Source organism: Salvelinus fontinalis, chromosome 4, assembly GCF_029448725.1.
Source record: "Salvelinus fontinalis isolate EN_2023a chromosome 4, ASM2944872v1, whole genome shotgun sequence".
In the NCBI taxonomy this organism is placed as follows: domain Eukaryota; kingdom Metazoa; phylum Chordata; class Actinopteri; order Salmoniformes; family Salmonidae; genus Salvelinus; species Salvelinus fontinalis.
The window spans coordinates 11,864,938-11,884,682 of record NC_074668.1 but is presented as its reverse complement, the minus strand read 5'-3'; the positions used below and the strand labels follow the sequence as shown (position 1 = coordinate 11,884,682).

The 19,745-nt window shown below is 42.5% G+C and overlaps 1 protein-coding gene across 1 annotated transcript in view; it reads left to right on the top strand.

Annotated features, from left to right (window-relative positions):
- Positions 1-19,525, top strand: part of LOC129853089 (ras and EF-hand domain-containing protein-like) — a 29,208-nt gene extending 9,683 nt beyond the window's left edge. The window contains exons 4-17 of the mRNA XM_055918785.1: positions 95-190; positions 432-509; positions 2,237-2,352; positions 5,176-5,244; positions 6,163-6,241; positions 6,933-7,012; positions 8,395-8,743; positions 8,863-8,997; positions 9,651-9,801; positions 9,972-10,053; positions 10,463-10,577; positions 14,240-14,359; positions 16,328-16,404; positions 16,687-19,525. Of these exons, the coding sequence (XP_055774760.1) occupies positions 95-190; positions 432-509; positions 2,237-2,352; positions 5,176-5,244; positions 6,163-6,241; positions 6,933-7,012; positions 8,395-8,743; positions 8,863-8,997; positions 9,651-9,801; positions 9,972-10,053; positions 10,463-10,577; positions 14,240-14,359; positions 16,328-16,404; positions 16,687-16,789 (1,650 nt within the window). The 3' untranslated portion in view covers positions 16,790-19,525. The remainder of the gene's footprint in view (positions 1-94; positions 191-431; positions 510-2,236; positions 2,353-5,175; positions 5,245-6,162; positions 6,242-6,932; positions 7,013-8,394; positions 8,744-8,862; positions 8,998-9,650; positions 9,802-9,971; positions 10,054-10,462; positions 10,578-14,239; positions 14,360-16,327; positions 16,405-16,686) is intronic.
- The last annotated feature ends 220 nt before the right edge of the window (positions 19,526-19,745 follow it).

Sequence of the window (19,745 nt, the reverse complement as noted above, 5' to 3'; positions counted from 1 at the left end):
ATGCTGTTATCCTCTATAGTTGTGTCTTCAGTCCTTGTGGAGGCCATAAGTGAGGGAATGATGCTAAACCATTGATCCATTGTGTTGTCTGTAGGAAGCCAAGAGGGCCGAGGCAGCTCTAAGTGAGCTGAAGAGACACTATGAGTCCGAGGTGTGTGAGCTGCAGCACAAGGTCCAGAAGATGAAGCTGGTGAGTTTACTATTGGACTATTCCTCATACAGTTCCATCTAGTACACTCTAAAGATATCCTCTATAGTCCAGGCCAAATTTGAAATACATTTTCACTTTTTATAAAAGTATTAAACTTCATGAAACTCAGGATAGTCGCCTTTGAATAAAATACATCTATGCTGCTATCTGTGCCTCTGAAGATGCTGATTCGCTGAAGGCAAGCAGCATTTGTGTTACTTAATGTCTACTCCATCCTCAGATTGAAGACCAGTACAAGAACATCAACATGAAAGACGAGTCTTCAACCCTGAAAAGGAAGATCAACGAACTGACTCTGGTGAGATGGTTCTTCCAGCTAGTTCTATATCACTCTGTACATATCCTTTATCTCTGCTCCATTTCCTGCTCCAGAATCAGTCTGGCTCTGACCCTGATGTCACCTGTCCCTAACCCCTCCTCTTTTTCTTTCTTTCTCTCTCTGCTCTCTTTCTTTGTCTTTTTCTCTCGCTCTCTGCTCTCTCTCTCTCTCTTTCTCTCTCTGCTCTCTTTCTTTGTCTTTTTCTCTCGCTCTCTGCTCTCTCTCTCTCTCTTTCTCTCTCTGCTATTTTTCTCTCTCACTGCTCTCTTTCTCTCTCTCTCTGCTCTCTTTCTCTCTCGCTCTCTCTGCTCTCGTTCTCTCTCTCTCTCTCTCTCTCTCTTTCTCTCACTTTATTTCAATTCAATTCAATTCAAGGGGCTTTATTGGCATGGGAAACATGTGTTAACATTGCCAAAGCAAGTGAGGTAGACAATACACAAAAGTGAAACAAACAATACAAATTAACAGTAAACATTACACATACAGAAGTTTCAAAACAATAAAGACATTACAAATGTCATATTATATATATACAGTGTTGTAACAATGTACAAATGGTTAAAGCACACAAGTTAAAATAAGTAAGCATAAATATGGGTTGTATTTACAATGGTGTTCTTCACTGGTTGCCCTTTTCTTGTGGCAACAGGTCACAAATCTTGCTGCTGTGATGGCACACTGTGGAATTTCACCCAGTAGATATGGGAGTTTATCAAAATTGGATTTGTTTTCGAATTCTTTGTGGGTCTGTGTAATCGGAGGTAAATATGTGTCTCTAATATGGTCATACATTGGGCAGGAGGTTAGGAAGTGCAGCTCGGTTTCCACCTCATTTTGTGGGCAGTGTGCACATAGCCTGTTTTCTCTTGAGAGCCATGTCTGCCTACGGCGGCCTTTCTCAATAGCAAGGCTATGCTCACTGAGTCTGTACATAGTCAAAGCTTTCCTTAAGTTTGGGTCAGTCACAGTGGTCAGGTATTCTGCCACTGTGTACTCTCTGTTCAGGGCCAAATAGCATTCTAGTTTGCTCTGTTTTTTTGTTAATTCTTTCCAATGTGTCAAGTAATTATCTTCATGATTTGGTTGGGTCTAATTGTGCTGTTGTCCTGGGGCTCTGTGGGGTGTGTTTGTGTTTGTGAACAGAGCCCTAGGACCAGCTTGCTTAGGGGACTCTTCTCCAGGTTCATCTCTCTGTAGGTGATGGCTTTGTCATGGAAGGTTTGGGAATCGCTTCCTTTTAGGTGGTTGTAGAATTTAACGGCTCTTTTCTGGATTTTGATCATTCGTGGGTATCGGCCTAATTCTGCTCTGCATGCATTATTTGGTGTTCTACGTTGTACACGGAGGATATTTTTACAGAATTCTGCCTGCAGAGTCTCAATTTGGTGTTTGCCCCATTTTGTGAAATCTTGGTTGGTGAGCGGTCCCCAGACCTCACAACCATAAAGGGCAATTGGCTCTATGACTGATTCAAGTATTTTTAGCCAGATCCTAATTGGTATGTTGAAATTGATGTTCCTTTTGATGGCATAGAATGCCCTTCTTGCCTTGTCTCTCAGATCGTTCACAGCTTTGTGGACTTTATTTCTCTCTTCTCTTTTGCCGTCTTTCACGTTTGCTCCCTCCCTCCCTCCCTCCCTCCCTCCCTCCCTCCCTCCCTCCCTCCCTCCCTCCCTCCCTCCCTATCTATCGCTTTCTCTCCCCAGGAAAACCAGAGGTTGAAGCAGGAGTTGATGCAGTCCCACACTAACATAGCCTTCCTGCAGAGTGAACTGGACTCTCTGAAGAGTGACCTGACAGACCACAGCATCAACTCGGAGGGGTGAGACATACACACACACACAAAGCATTTTAAGGCCTTTTTATATTAGACCCTGTCAATCCAGGATGAGTTACTGTAACATGGGTGTTGGAAATCACAGGAGGCTGCTGAGGGGAGGATGGCTCATAATAATGGCTGGAATGGAGTGAATGGAATGATATCAAGCACATGTAAACAATGTATTGGATGTGTTTGATACCGTTCCATTTATTCCATTCCAGCCATTACTTTGAGCCCGTCCTCCCCAATGAATCTGCCACCAGCCGCCTGTGTTGGACACCCATTGTGCATGAGGCATAATCATCTGTACAATCTCTCGTAAAATGCCTTACCTGGGGTGGTAACATGTTTGGCAGGCCTGTAACAGGATATCCTGGTGTGAAGTCACACTCACAAAGAGTCTCACAACACAGTTACCTGGCAACCAGGCCGGGGAGATAGATTTCACACTGTGCCTTTGAACCCGTTCCATTCAAACTACGTTTTTTTGTTGTGAATGTGTCGATTCTTTGAGAATGCTGAAGTGACTGCTTTGTCGTCATTATTAGAATGTAAACCTGCTCATGTGCAGTGCCTATAGAAAGTCTACATGGATTTCTTCACATTTTATTGTGTTACAAAGGAGGATTAAAATGGATTTAATTGTCATTTTCTGTCAACAATCTACACAAAATATTCTGTAATGTCAAAGTGGAAGAAAAATTATATATTTTTGGGATTAAGGAAAAAAAATTGGACCGCTATGCTCCCGAGCGGTCTAAGGCACTGCATCTCAGTGCTAGAGGCGTCACTACAGACCCTGGTTCGATTCCAGGCTGTATCATAACCGGCCGTGATTGGGAGTCCCATAGGGCGGCGCACAATTGACCCAGCGTCGTCCAGGTTAGGGTTTGGCCGTCATTGTAAATAAGAATTTGTTCTTAACTGACTTGCCTAGTTAAATAAAGGTTAAATAAATAAACAAATATACCTTGATATGGTAAGTATCCACCCCCCTGAGTCAATGCATGTTAGAAACTCCTTTGGCAGTGATTACAGCTGTGAGTCTTCTTGGGTAAGAGCTTTGCACACCTGTATTGTACAATATTTGGCCATTATTTTTGAATGTATTATTCAAGCTCTGTCAAGGTGATGGGGATCATGGCTAGACAGCACTGTTCAAGTCTTGTAATAGATTTTCAAGCAGACTCTGTAGCTGTTTTTAAAATCGCTAATGGCCTCATGGTGACATCCCTAAGTAGTTTCCTTCCTGTCCTGCATCTCAGTTCAGAAGGACGACTGCATCTTTAATGTGTCTGGGTGGTTTAATACATCATCCACAGCATAATTATTAACTTGAGCCTGCTTAAAGACATATTCAATGTCTAATTTGTTATTGTTACCCATCTACCAATCACTGACATTCTTTATGAGGCTTTTGAAAAGCTCCCTGGTGTTTGTAGTTGTAACTGTGCTTGAAATTCAGTACTTGACTAATGGGACCTTACAGATGTTATATGTATGGGGGACAGAGGAAGGGGTAAAATTCAGTACTTGACTAATGGGACCTTACAGATGTTATATGTATGGGGGACAGAAGAAGGGGTAAAATTCAGTACTTGACTAATGGGACCTTACAGATGTTATATGTATGGGGGACAGAGGAAGGGGTACAATTCAGTACTTGACTAATGGGACCTTACAGATGTTATATGTATGGGGACAGAGGAAGGGGTAGTCATTCAAAAATCATGTCAACCCCTATTATAACTTCCATATAACTTATTATGTGATTTGTTAAGCAACATGATTCTCCTGAACTAATTTAGGCCGGCCTAAACAAAGGGGGTGAATACTTATGCAACGACTATATTTTTGTTATTTCTTTCATTTATTTGTAAACATTTGTAGAATTATCTTTTCACGTTTACATTATGGAGTATTTTGTGTCGATAAATCGGGAAAAAATTAACAATTACATTTATTTAAATCCCACTTTGTAACGCAACAAAATGTGAAAAAAAGTTCAAAGTGGTGTCGACTTTCTATAGGCACTGTATGTGTTATGAGAGTGTATGTGAATGCACCAATTTGTAAGTCGCTCTGGATAAGAGCGTCTGCTAAATGACTTAAATGTAAATGTATGTAGTATGTGTTATGAGAGTTTCTGTAGTACTGTAGGTGTTAGGAGAGTTTCTGTAGTACTGTAGGTGTTAGGAGAGTTTCTGTAGTACTGTAGGTGTTAGGAGAGTTTCTGTAGTACTGTATGTGTTATGAGAGTTTATGTAGTATGTGTTATGAGAGTTTATGTAGTATGTGTTATGAGAGTTTCTGTAGTACTGTATGTGTTATGAGAGTTTATGTAGTACTGTAGGGGTTATGAGAGTTTATGTGTTATGAGAGTTTCTGTAGTACTGTAGGTGTTAGGAGAGTTTCTGTAGTATGTGTTATGAGAGTTTATGTAGTATGTGTTATGAGAGTTTCTGTAGTACTGTATGTGTTATGAGAGTTTATGTAGTACTGTAGGGGTTATGAGAGTTTATGTGTTATGAGAGTTTCTGTAGTACTGTAGGTGTTAGGAGAGTTTATGTAGTACTGTATGTGTTATGAGAGTGTCTGTAGTATGTGTTATGAGAGTTCGTGTAGTATGTGTTAGGAGAGTTTTTGTAGTACTGTAGGTGTTAGGAGAGTTTATGTAGTACTGTAGGTGTTAGGAGAGTTTCTGTAGTATGTGTTATGAGAGTTTATGTATGTGTTTTGAGTGTTTAGGTAGTGTTATAACAGTGTATGTAATATGTGTTATGAGAGTATATGTGTAAGTTGTGAGTAACTATGTATGTGCAGATACGAGGCGATGATGAGAGAGTTCTCTGATGAGAGGGATAACCTGGAGCGACAGATAGAGATCCTACAGTAAGTCTGACCAATCACAGTGCTCACCTGACACAAAATCAGGAACACTGACCAATCACAGTGCTCGCCTGGCACGCAAACAGGAACACTGACAGTGCTCCTCTGACACACAAACAGGAACACTGACAGTGCTCCTCTGACACACAAACAGGAACACTGACAGTTCTCCTCTGACACACAAACAGGAACACTGACAGTTCTCCTCTGACACACAAACAGGAACACTGACAGTTCTCCTCTGACACACAAACAGGAACACTGACAGTTCTCCTCTGACACACAAACAGGAACACTGACAGTGCTCCTCTGACACACAAACAGGAACACTTCAAGACTACGAACCTTATTTTCAAAAAGTATTGAAAAGTTTCTGTTTTCATTAGCCAACCTGTCAATGATACTTTTGGTCACCCCCTTCCCATTCTAATCCTCTTCCATCCCTCCTCTTTCTCCTCTGTTTATCCCTTTCCTCTCTCCTCTGTTTCTCTCCCCTGTTTTTCCCCTCCTCTCTCTTCTGTTTCTCTCCCCCCTCCCTCTCCCTCCTCTGTTTCTCTACCTCCTGTCTCTCTCTCTGTTTCTCTCCCTCCTTTTCTCTCTTCTGTCTCTCTCTCCTCTGTTTCTCTACCTCTGTTTCTCTCCATCCTCTCTCGCTGTCCTTTGTTTCTCTCCCTCCTCTCTTTCTCTTCTTCCTCTCTCCTGTTTCTCTCCCTCTACTCTCTCTCTGCTCTGTTTCACTCCCTCCCCTCTCTCTCCTCTCTCTCCCTACTCTCTCTCCTCTTTCTCTTTCTCCCTCCCTCTCTCTCTTCTTTCTCTCCCTGCTCTCTCTCCTCTCTCTCTCTCCTCTTTCTCTCCTTCCACTCTCTCTCTCCTCTATTTCTCTTCCTCTCTCACTCTCCCTCTTTTCCTCCCCCTCTATAGGGCAGCCAACAGGAAGCTTAATGACAGTAATGATGGGCTGCTCAGGTCCCTTGAGAACAGCCTCAGTAAGAGCAACAAGGTGAGATTAGACACCTGCATCACCACGGTAACAACACCAGCACGCTCGCTCTCTCGCTCTCCCTGCCTCTCATCTTTGTCCCTCTCTTTCAATATGCCCCCCCCCCCCCATCCCACACCCCTTCTATCCTCCTCTACTCATCATCTCTCGGATCTCTCTGATCTGAACGTCGGGTTGAATCTCTCAATGCTAGTACTGGGGGCTTGTCTGTTGGATGAATCATCTGAACCCTGTATGAGAGGCAACGATATCCACATTATATTTCAGTCTTGACGCCTGATTCACTTTCCTCATAACCTCATAACTTCCACTCAGCTTCACACACTCTCATCTAACGGTCATTCCTGTACTAACACTGAGGGTTCAGTGCACACACACACACACACACACACACATATATATACACACACACACACACACATATACACACACACACACACACACACACACATATATATACACACACATATGCACGCACACACACATGTATATGCACGCACATGCATGCACACATGCACGCACACACGCATGCACACATGCACACATGCATACACGCACTCACACACAGGCACGCATGCACAAACACACACACACACACACACACACACACACACACGCGCACACGCACACGCACACACACACGCGCACACACAGTGAACCAGACAGTTGTGACAGTGATGTTGTGTTTCAGCGTGATAGCAGTGCTTCCCCAGCCAGCATCATTAGCAGGAGAAGCAGGAGCAGCTGTTACTCATCTCCATACTTGGACAGGTAAGACAGGACCAGCAACAACCTGGCGTGTTTGTGCAGGTACACACTGCACATCCACATTCCTTAAGTTCTAGACCTCAGCTGAATCTGGTAATGAATGGTGTGGCTGTTGAACAAGTTGAGGGGACTAAATTACTTGGCGTTAACTTAGATTGTAAACTGTCATGGTCAAAACATACAGATGCAATGGTTGCAACGATGGGGAGAGGTCTGGCTGTAATAAAGAGATGCTCTGCTTTGTTGACACCACACTCCACAAAGCAAGTCCTGCAGGCTCTAGTTTTTTCTTATCTTGATTATTGTCCAGTCATGTGGTCCAGTGCTGCAAGGAAAGACCAGGCTAAGCTGCAGCTGGCCCAGAACAGAGCGGCACGTCTTGTTCTTCATTGTAGTCATAGGCCTGATATAAATACTATGCATGCCAGTCTCTTGGCTAAGAGTTGAGGAGAGACCGACTGCATCACTTCTTCTTTTTATAAGAAACATTAATGTGTTGAAAATCCCAAATTGTTTGCATAGTCAACTTACACACAGCTTTGACACACACACTTATCCCACCAGACATGCCACCAGGGGTCTTTTCACAGTCCCCAAATCCCGAACAAATTCAAGAAAGATCTGTTCCATCTCATATTGCTCAAATAAACAGCAAACCTGGTTTCAAAAAACAGATAAAGAAACACCTCGCGGCACAACGCCTCTCCCCTATTTGACCTGGATAGTTTCTGTGTCTGCATTGATATGTAGGCTACGTGTGCCTTTCTAAAAATGTATGTAGTTCTGTCCTTGAGCTGTTCTTGTATAATGATGTTCAGTATTATGTCATTCTGTATTATGTCTCATGTTTTGTGTGGAACCCAGGAAGAGTAGCTGCTGCTTTTGCAACAGCTAATGGGGATCCTAATAAAATACCAAATACAAATGTGTGTATGCTCAAACTCAAGTATATGCCAAGTTATTCTCAGGTGGAAGATTTGCTCTGAACACATGCCTGTTTGCATTGTAGAGTGTGCTCATAGCCGTCCATGGAGGACAGACCTGCGCAGTCAATGTTTGGGCTCCCGAGTGGCACAGAGGTCTGAGTCATTGCATCTCAGTGCTAGAGGTGTCACTACAGACCCTGGTTCCATTCCAGGCTGTATCACAACCGGACGTGATTGGGAGTCCCATAGGGCGGCGCACAATTGGCCCAGCGTCGTCCGGGTTAGGGTTTGGCCGGGGTAGGCCGTCATTGTGAATAAGCATTTGTTCTTAACTGACTTGCCTAGTTAAATAAAATGTAAAACATGTTATAGCATGGTTGTTGGAGCTAGCTTAGCAGTAGAAATGAAAGGTTTAAGTTTCTATCAGACTGTGTGGATGTTGTGTCCGTCCTGCCCCAGATTCTACCAGGCGGGTGTGGAGGATGTTGATGAGGACGAGGACCCACTGGGAGGCCTGTTTGGGGGTGGTGGTAGGGGCTCCCTAGGGTGTCGGAGGCCCGGTCTGGACACGCTAGCTCTGGCTCTGTGCGACCCGGGCATGCAGCGCAGACGTAGCTACGAGGTGGACAGCCTGCCCGAGAGCTGCCTAGACAGCGGCATGTCCACGCTGCGCGGTTCCAACTACGGATATGACTCTGAGCAGGAGGTCAAAGGGCACGAGGAGGAGGAGGAGGAGGAGGAGGAGGAGGAGGGACAGAGGGTGGCCAGGATCACAGATGGCCTGGCGGAAGACAACTCTGACAACGACGTAAGCCATACACACACACAGACATTATACACAATTCATCTACTTATACTAAGCACACATATTGTGAGTGATACCTGTCATTGTGTACTGACGTTAATGCTCTAGTGTTGATGTGTCAGATTGCAGAGGTGCGGAACAAGATGGTGTTCGGATCAGACAACGGTTCGGTCCTGGACTGGAAACCCTTGGAACCAGTCAGCCGGAACAGCTCGGGAGCATCCACACGCAAAGCCCTGTCCGCCATCACCAATGAGGTACAGGACAGAGGGAAGGCATGTGGGGAGAGAGGGAGGAGAGTAGAGGAAAGCAAAGGAGAGGAGAAAAGGGGGGGAGGAGAAGAGAGGAAAGGAGAGGAGAAAAGGGGGGAGAGGAGAAGAGAGGAAAGAAAAGGGGGGGAGGAGAAGTGAGGAAAGAAAAGGGGGAGAGGAGAAGGGAGGAAAGAAAAGGAGAGGAGAAAAGGGGGGAGAGGAGAAGAGAGGAAAGAAAAGGGGGGAGAGGAGAAGAGAGAAAAGAAAAGGGGGGGGAGAGGAGAAGAGAGGAAAGAAAAGGAGAGGAGAAAAGGGGGGGAGGAGAAGAGAGGAAAGGAGAGGAGAGGAGAAAAGGGGGGGAAGGAGAAGAGAGGAAAGGAAAGGAGAGCTCAAACTTTTGGTACCTTTGATGACACCCAAACAGACCCTTTATGGTAGAAAACACTAGTATGGAGATTAACAGGGAGACATGGTAGAAAACACTAGTATGGAGATTAACAGGGAGACGTGGTAGAAAACACTTGAGTGTAAATGTTTGACTTAGTTCAGGAGAAACTGCTGACTATGTTGACTATGCATGACTGAGTCAAGGTGTGCCTTTAATCCTCTCTCTCTCTTTCTCTCGCTCTCTGTCTCTGTCTCTGTTTGTGTGCGTACAGGCAAAGGAGAAGGAGTCAGCTGACCTGGGATATATGACATCAGAGAAGGCCTACCGGGTGGTGTTGGCAGGTGACGCGGCGGTGGGCAAGTCCAGCTTCCTGCTCCGCCTCTGCAAGAACGAGTTTCGAGGAAATACCAGCGCCACCCTGGGTGGGTGTGTTAGCTCTCACCTGCGTACATAGTCAACACTGACCCGGCTGTATTCCACAGTGGTGGGGTTGTATTCATGGCTAGCTGCCTGGGTCAGCTATAGGAGATATGTTTAGCAGTGGGATGGTCTTTGGAATAGTGTGTTTGAACACTCTTGTGTTTGTCCTCAGGGGTGGACTTTCAGATGAAGACTCTGGTAGTGGATGGAGAGCCTACCCTACTCCAGCTATGGGACACAGCAGGCCAGGAGAGGTGTGTGTGTTAAAAAGAACAACACAGCGTGTTAAATCAACACTGTGGAGTCTGTGGGCCCATAAATACACTGCAATAGTGTTAATTTAACACACTGCTTAGTGTCAATTCTAAATTCTAATATAAATTGTAGTTACCAACCATAACTGTATTTGTTAGGGACATGGTTGTTGCATCCATCCAATTCTGGTCCTATGGACTTCATCAAGTGTGATCCTAAGGTTCTACAGACACACTTTCAGTGTTGATATTTAACACTGGACCATTTGCTGTGTACCTCCTATCTGCATCTTTGTTTTGAATATTGCAATCATTTCTTTCCAGTATGGCGAATCCCCACAATTAGTCTATTTCAGCCTATGTTTGGAGTGGTCCTGTGTTGACCTTTAACCCTGGGTGTGTGTCCCAGGTTCCGTAGCATTGCTAAGTCCTACTTCAGACGAGCCGATGGCGTCCTCCTGCTGTATGATGTCACCTGTGAAAAGAGCTTCCTCAACGTCCGAGAGTGGGTGGACATGATCGAGGTAGTAATATTTGATTGATTTATATAATAACTGATTGGATGTAAATAATAACCGATTGGAGTTATATAATAACTGATTGGATTTATATAATAACTGATTGGATTAATATAATAACTGATTAGATGTATATAATAACTGATTAGATGTATATAATAACTGATTGGATGTATATAATAACTGATTGGAGTTATATAATAACTGATTGGATGTATATAATAACTGATTGGAGTTATATAATAACTGATTGAATGTATATAATAACTGATTGGAGTTATATAATAACTGATTGACTGTATTAAATAACTGATTGGATTTATATAATAACTGATTGGATTTATATAATAACTGATTGGATGTATATAATAACTGATTGGATTTATATAATAACTGATTGGATTTATTTAATAACTGATTGGATTTATATAATAATTGATTGGATGTATATAATAATTGATTGGATTTATATAATAACTGATTGGATTTATATAATAATTGATTGGATTTATATAATAATTGATTGGATTTATATAATAATTGATTGGATTTGTATAATAATTGATTGGATTTGTATAATAATTGATTGGATTTATATAATGACGTGATTGGATGTATATAATAACTGATTGGATTTTATAATAACTGATTGGATTTGTATAATAATTGATTGGATTTATATAATGACGTGATTGGATGTATATAATAACTGATTGGATTTTATAATAACTGGTTGCATTTATATAATAATTGATTGGATTTATATAATGACGTGATTGGATGTATATAATAACTGATTGGATGTATATAATAACTGATTGGATTTGTATAATAATTGATTGGATTTATATAATAATTGATTGGATTTATATAATGACGTGATTGGATTTATATAATGACGTGATTGGATTTATATAATAACTGATTGGATTTAAATAATAACTGATTGGATGTATATAATAATTGATTGGATGTATATAATAACTGATTGGATTTATATAATAATTGATTGGATTTGTATAATAATTGATTGGATTTATATAATGACGTGATTGGATTTAAATAATAACTCAATGGATTTATATGAGGCTTTCCCAGGTGCTCAAAGCTCTTCACATAGTAAGGTTGAAACGTCATCCACCACCAATGTGTAGCGCCAGTTGGGTGACGCCACGGCAGCCATCTTGTAGTGTATACAATCAGTATCTTCCATAACACTAGATAACACAAAACATTCAATACATTTAATGTGGTGACTTTGGAATGGTTGGGGCTTTGATGTATAAGTATTTGAGGTTTTGTCATCACAACAATATGCAATAGATGAAGCCTGCTGAAGTCCCTATGCATATGTTGTCGAGTGTCATTTGATGGGTGACAAGTGCAGTATTTGACCCCAGTGTCGGAAAATTGTGTTCTCACTCTGTTTTTCACTCTATTTTATGTGCAGTCTACATGTAAGTGCTATGTGTTGCATGTGTGTGTTTGATTCTTGATGACTTTCACTTTGCTATGATAGATGTATGCTACGTACGGTACTGCCTGTGAATTTGTGTTGCATTGCTTGAGTGACTGAGTAGTGTGCATTTAAATACACATACAGTACCAGTCAAAAGTTTGGACACACCTACAGTACTCATTCAAGAGTTTTTCTTTATTTTTACTGTTTTCTACATTGTAGAATAATAGTAAAGACATCAAAACTATGAAATAACACATATGGAATCATGTAGTAAAAGTGTTAAACAAATCAAAATATGTTATATTTTAGATTCTTCAAAGTAGCCACCCTTTGCCTAGATGATAGCTTTGCACACTCTTGGAATTCTCTCAACCAGCTACACCTGGAATGCTTTTCCAACAGTCTTGAAGGAGTTCCCACATATGCTGAGCACTTGTTGGCTGCATTGCCTTCTTTCTGTGGTCCAACTCATCCCAAACCATCTCAATTGGGTTGAGATCGGGGGATTGTGGAGGCCAGGTCATCTGATGCAGCACTCCATCACTCTCCTTCTTGGTCAAATAGCCCTTACACAGCCTGGGGGTGTGCTGGGTCATTAAGCGCAAACCAGATGGGATGGCGTATCGCTGCAGAATGCAGTGGTAGCCATCCTGGTTAGGTGTGCCTTGAATTCTAAATAAATCACAGACAGTGTCACCAGCAAAGCACCATCACACCTCCTCCTGCATGCTTCACGGTGGGAACCACACATGCGGAGATCATCTGTTCTCCTACACTGCGTCTCACAAAGACACGGCGGTTGGAACCAAAAATCTCAAATTTGAACTCATCAGACCAAAGGACAGATTTCCACTGGTCTAATGTCCATTGCTCGTGTTTCTTGGCCCAAGAAACACGAGCAATGTGTCCTTTAGTAGTGGTTTCTTTGCAGCAATTTGACCATGAAGGCCTGATTCACACAGTCTCCTCTGAACAGTTGATGCTGAGGTATGTCTGTTACTTGAACACTGTGAAGCATTTATTTGGGCTGCAATCTGAGGTGCAGTTACCTCTACTGAACTCATCCTCTGCAGCAGAGATAACTCTGGGTCTTACTTTCCTGTGGTGATCCTCATGAGAGCCAGTTTCAACATAGCGCTTGATGGTTTTTGCGACTGAACTTGAAGAAACTTTCAAAGTTCTTGAAATGTCCCGCATTGACTGACCATCATGTCTTTAAGTAATGATGTACTGTCGTTTCTCTTTGCTTATTTGAACTGTTCTTACCATAATATGGACTTTGTCTTTTACCAAATAGGGCTATCTTCTGTATATCACCCCTACTTTCTCACAACACAACTTATTGGCTCAAACGCATTAAGAAGGAAAGAAATTCCACAAATTGACTTTTTACAAGGCACACCTGTTAATTGAAATGCATTCCAGGTGACTACCTCATGAAGCTGGTTGAGAGAATGCCAAGAGTGTGCAAAGCTGTAATCAAGGCAAAGACTGGCTACTTTGAAGAATCTCATATATAAAATATATTTTGATTTGTTTAACACTTTTTTTGTTACTACATGATTCCATATGTGTTATTTCATAGTGTTGATGTCTTCACTATTATTCTACAATGTAGAAAATAGTAAAAAATCAAGAAAACCCCTTGAATAAGTAGGTGTGTCCAAACCTTTGACTGGTACTGTACGTACACACGTGTGTTGGATTGATTGTTAATGGTGTCAAGAGATTGATGTTTGATCCACTTTCATTGTTGTAGCTCTTGAATCATTTGACTGTATTTCAGTTGATAACGCTATGTGTGCAGTTGCTGTGTTGCATGTTTGCGGTGTAGAGTTGTGTTGTCTGTGATGACAATATATGCATCTAAAATGGCACACTATTCCCTATATTGTGCATTATACACAATATGTGCAACACAATATTAGGAAGGTGTTTCTAATGTGAGGTATACTCACTGTATGTAGCCACGCGAGCTACACTGATATCGCAACTTTGCATAATTATGCATTTTTCCAGCCTCACGAGCCACATTGATCTTACATGAATATACGCTACTTGGAAAAACACGTATGGGCCCTAGTCAAAAACAGTACACTATAAATACTGGGGGGGGAAAATACCTTGACCAAAACAAAGTGCACTATAAAGGGAATGGTGTGCCATTTGGGACTGTTGTTGTAACCTGCTGTCCATATCTGTTCAGGACGTGTCCCAGGACGACATCCCCATCATGCTGGTGGGGAATAAGAGTGACCTGAGAGAGCAGGCTCTGCAGGACGGGATCACCTGTGTCTCCACCAGCTACGGAGAGAAACTGGCCATGGTGAGACCGCTCAACCTCAACATCTTAGCACTTTTACTTAACATAAGGGCCAAGTTGTGTTACCCGTGGCAAGGAAACTCCAAACCCTAGTTACATTTTGGTCATTTGGAAGATCATTTTATCCAGAGCGATTTATAGATGCTTGTACTTGTACCCTAGATCTGTTTCCCCACTCCAGTCCTCAAGTAACACAAACGGTACCCCCAACAGTACCTCCAACAGTACCCCCAACGGTACCCCCAACAGTATCTCCAACGGTACCCCCAACGGTACCTCCAACGGTACCTCCAACAGTACCTCCAACAGTACCCCCAACAGTACCCCCAACAGTACCCCCAACAGTACCTCCAACAGTACCTCCAACAGTACCCCCAACAGTACCCCCAACAGTACCTCCAACAGTACCCCCAACAGTACCTCCAACAGTACAGTACCTCCAACAGTACCCCCAACAGTACCCCTAACAGTACCTCCAACAGTACCCCCAACAGTACCCCCAACAGTACCTCCAACAGTACAGTACCTCCAACAGTACCTCCAACAGTACCTCCAACAGTACCCCCAACAGTACCCCTAACAGTACCTCCAACAGTACCCCCAGCAGTACCCCCAACAGTACACCCAACAGTACCCCTAACAGTACCTCCAACAGTACACCCAACAGTACCCCCAACAGTACCCCTAACAGTACCCCCAACAGTACCTCCAACAGTACAGTACCTCCAACAGTACCTCCAACAGTACCTCCAACAGTACCCCCAACAGTACCCCTAACAGTACCTCCAACAGTACCTCCAACAGTACAGTACCTCCAACAGTACCTCCAACAGTACCTCCAACAGTACCCCCAACAGTACCCCTAACAGTACCTCCAACAGTACACCCAACAGTACCCCCAACAGTACCCCTAACAGTACCTCCAACAGTACCCCCAGCAGTACCCCCAGCAGTACCTCCAACAGTACCTCCAACAGTACAGTACCTCCAACAGTACCTCCAACGGTACACATTTGTATTGTAGCCCTGGACAAACACACCTGATTCAACTTGGGCCTCCAACAAAAATGAGTGCTGTACCCGAGGACTGGTGTTGGAAAACACAGTTCTAGGGTACAACTAGAAGTCACTCTGGGTAAACTGTTAGTCACTCTGGGTAAAATCATCTGCTAAATGACCAAAATGTAAATGTAACTAGGGGTTGGAGTCCACTGCCCTACAATATAGTCTAGAACTGGGACCCAGAATTTTGCCTAATCAGGTCACATGGTCTGGCATACTCCTCGGTCCGCTTATTATGTATCAAACTTTATTATGTATTGAACTACTAGCACACAACTCAGACACCCATGCATACCCCACAAGACATGCCACCAGAGGTCTCTTCACAGTCCCCAAGTCCACAACAGACTATGGGAGGCACAGAGTACTACATAGAGCCATGACTACAGGTAACTGATGCAAGCAGTAGAATCAGATTTTTTTAAAACAGATAAAAATACACCTTATGGAACAGCAGGAACTGTGAAGAGACACACACAGGCACAGACACACACGTACACATGGATTTTGTATTGTAGGTATGTGGTAGTAGAGTAGTGGCCTGAGGGCACACACTTAATGTTGCTGGACCCCAGGAAGAGTAGCTGCTGCTTTGGCAGGAACTAATGGGGATCCTTAATAAATACAAATATAAATACAAACTTCGGCCTGATTGAGAGGTCATGTCTAGAAGGGATCCAGCTCTTGTCAAATTTATGTCAAAAGTTGATTTATTATTATATAATTTAGCGTTTTAGCCAACCCTAACCCTTTTCCTAACCTTAACCTAATTATCCTAACCTGCCACATTAATTATCCTAATCTGCTGCATAAGTTCTCCTAAACCTGCTACGAAAAGTCAATTCTGACAAAAGCTAGATCCCTTCTAGCCATGACCTGATTGAGAGTTGTGTTGTTGTTTCCTATCAGACTTATAACGCCCTCTTCTGTGAGACCAGTGCCAAAGACGGCTCCAATGTCATAGAGGCCGTGCTGCATCTGGCCAGGTAAGATATACCAGCTCCTAGTCATCTGTTGTCTCTCTCTGCTTAGTGATATTTACCTGTCCATGGAGTACTCTCTGATCTGTCTGCTTTGGATACGTTTCGATAAAGATATTTTCCTAAACTGTTCTTACAATACCAACATGTGGAACAACATGTAAAGCTTTGCTGCCCTCTAGTGTGCAATAATGTTATTTAACGTCCATCATATTCACACTAATGCCCATACAGTGGAAGTGTGCCTCTCACTCACTCGCTCTCTCTCGCTCTCTCTCGCTCTCTCAGAGAGGTGACCAAACAGGTTCATGGGGCTGAGGACCAGGGGTCTGTGACTAACCTCTATAGAAATCCCAACAAGAAGATGCCCACCGTCACCTGCTGCACATGATAAGATACCGAACAGAAACGCTACTAGAGCAACCAAAACTCACCACCTAAGGAACCGCATCAACAGAACACCACAATACTAGAACACTGTGTCCAACAGCAGAACAAGAGAACAATGGGACTTCAGAAGAAAAGAACACAGGTGAATCTGATCAGAACACTAGAGAACTGTACAGTAAAACTAGAACCACAAGACAGCTGGTTTTCTCATATAACATCAACTGTACTGCTTAATGCTATAGGATAACTCATATTGAGCTGTTTAGAAAAACAGCTAATGCCTGTGTGTGTGTGTGTGTCTGTTTGTTTGATTATGCGCTTGCAATGAATGCATGGGTGCTTGTGGTATATGCAGACGTCATTCACATCCTGGTTAGTAGTGAAATCTAATCTCCTATGCTGTTGATTGTGTCTTATGAAACCTCTGTGTGTACCCAATAGTCATACATTTGAAGTCAGAAGTTTACATACACTTAGGTTGTAGTCATTAAAACTCGTTTTTCAACCAGTCCACAAATTTCTTGTTAACAAACTATAGTTTGGCAAGTTTGTGTATGACACAAGTAATTTTTCCAACAATTGTTTACAGACAGATTATTTAACTTATTATTCACTGCATCACAATTCCAGTGGGTCAGAAGTTTACATACACTAAGTTGACTGTGCCTTTGAACAACTTGGAAATTTCTGAAAATAATGTCATGGCTTTAGAAGCTTCTGATAGGCCAATTGACATAATGTAATGAGTCAATTGAAGGTGTACCTGTGGATGTATTTCAAGGCCTACCTTCCAACTCAGTGCCTCTATGCTTGACATCATGGGTAAATCAAAAGAAATCAGCCAAGACCTCAGAAAAAAAATTGTAGACCTCCACAAGTCTAGTTCATCCTTGGGAGCAATTTCCAAACGCCTGAAGGTTCATCTGCACCAACAATAGTACGCAAGTATAAACACCATGGGACCACGCAGCCGTCATACCACTCAGGAAGGAGACGCGTTCTGTCTCCTAGAGATGAATGTACTTTGGTGCGAAAAGTGCAAATCAATCCCAGAACAACAGCAAAGGACCTTGTGAAAATGCTGGAGGAAACGGGTACAAAAGTATCTATATCCACAGCAAAACGAGTCCTATATCGACATAACCTGAAAGGCCGCTCAGCAAGGAAGAAGCCACTGCTTCAAAACCGCCATAAAAAAAGCCAGACTAAGGTTTGCAACTGCAAATGGGGCAAAGATCGTACTTTTTGGAGAAATGTCCTCTGGTCTGATGAAACAAAAATAGAACTGTTTGGCCATAATGACCATCATTATGCTTCGAGGAAAAAGGGGAGGGTTGCAAGCCGAAGAATACCATCCCAACCGTGAAGCATCATGTTGTGGGGGTGCTTTGCTGCAGGAGGGACTGGTGCACTTCACAAAATAGATGGTATCATGAGGTAGGACAATTATGTGGAAATCTTGAATGAAACATCTCGAAACATCAGTCAGGAAGTTAAAGCTTGGTCGCAAATGGGTCTTCCAAATGGACAATGACCCAAGCATACTTCCAAAGTTGTGGCAAAATGGCTTAAGGACAACAAAGTGAAGGTATTGGAGTGGCCATCACAAAGCCCTGACCTCAATCCTATAGAACATTTGTGGGAAGAACTGAAAAAGCGTGTGCGAGCAAGGAGGCCCACAAACCTGACTCAGTTACACCAGCTCTGTCAACTTATTGTGGGAAGCTTGTGGAAGGCTACCCGAAACGTTTGACCCAAGTTAAACAATTTAAAGGCAATGCTACCAAATACTAATTAAGTGTATGTAAACTTCTGACCCACTGGGAATGTGATGAAAGAAATAAAAGCTGAAATAAATCATTCTCTCTACTAATATTCTGACATTTCACATTCTTAAAATAAAGTGAGTTTAAATGTATTTGGCTAAGGTGTATGTAAACTTCCGACTTCAAATGTATGTATCACAGATAGCTATTGTGTATATATATATACTGTCTGTCACTCTCTGTACATTGATATACACTGTATATCAATGTACAGACAGTGACTGCCAAGTACCAAGTACTATATTCACAACAAGCCACGAGTAGAAAGTCACTGGCATATTTTTAAGTTATCTATGACATCGTACATGATGAGGAGAGACAGATGCACAGGATAGGTGGAGAACAGGAAGGTCCAACAGCACAGTAGAGAAAGGTTATTTATAACAATGAAATAATCTTCTTTTATGGAAGCTTTTTATTACTAAGAGGGACGTGTAGATAGTGGATGAGCTACAGCAAATAGAATCACATTCTAGTTTTGTGATCGAAGAGACAGAAGTGTCTGAAACACCCTCCATGTACAGTATTTGTGATGAAGAGAAACAACTGCTTGATCAGGGAAGGAATGTTATTATGTCAGTTGAGCGAGCATACTGTATGTCTGATTTCTGATTGGAGGAGCCAAGAGCAACGTCTGGAGAGAGTGATTCTGATTGGATGAACCTGGTTTGTGTGCGTGTGGTGTGAATGCATATAGGCAAGTTTTATGTCTGTGTATATATTTTACAATAGTTTCATAATTATTATATAATGTCATGTTAGAGTTGCCGTTTGCCCGATTTATTTGGAACTCTCCCAGGTGGCTGATGATGTCACTGTGAGCCCACACCTGTCTGTCTCTCTTGTCTTGTCTGTCTGAGCCCTCAATGTGCTCATACTCAAAGCGCTTTACTATTAAAATGTAGCATGAACAAAAACCAGTGTCGTATGTATAGCCTTGTCCAGGCAGAGCCTGAACAGAGTGGAATGTTTAATGTTGCATCATTTATCTGGAGAGTCATCTGCTGAAACCAAGGCAGTTCATGTCATAGGACAGTTTGTTTAAATAACAGCTACTCTCTCGCTCTGTCACACATACACACACACACACCCCAAGGCTGCGTTTACACAGGTAGCCCAATTCTGATATTT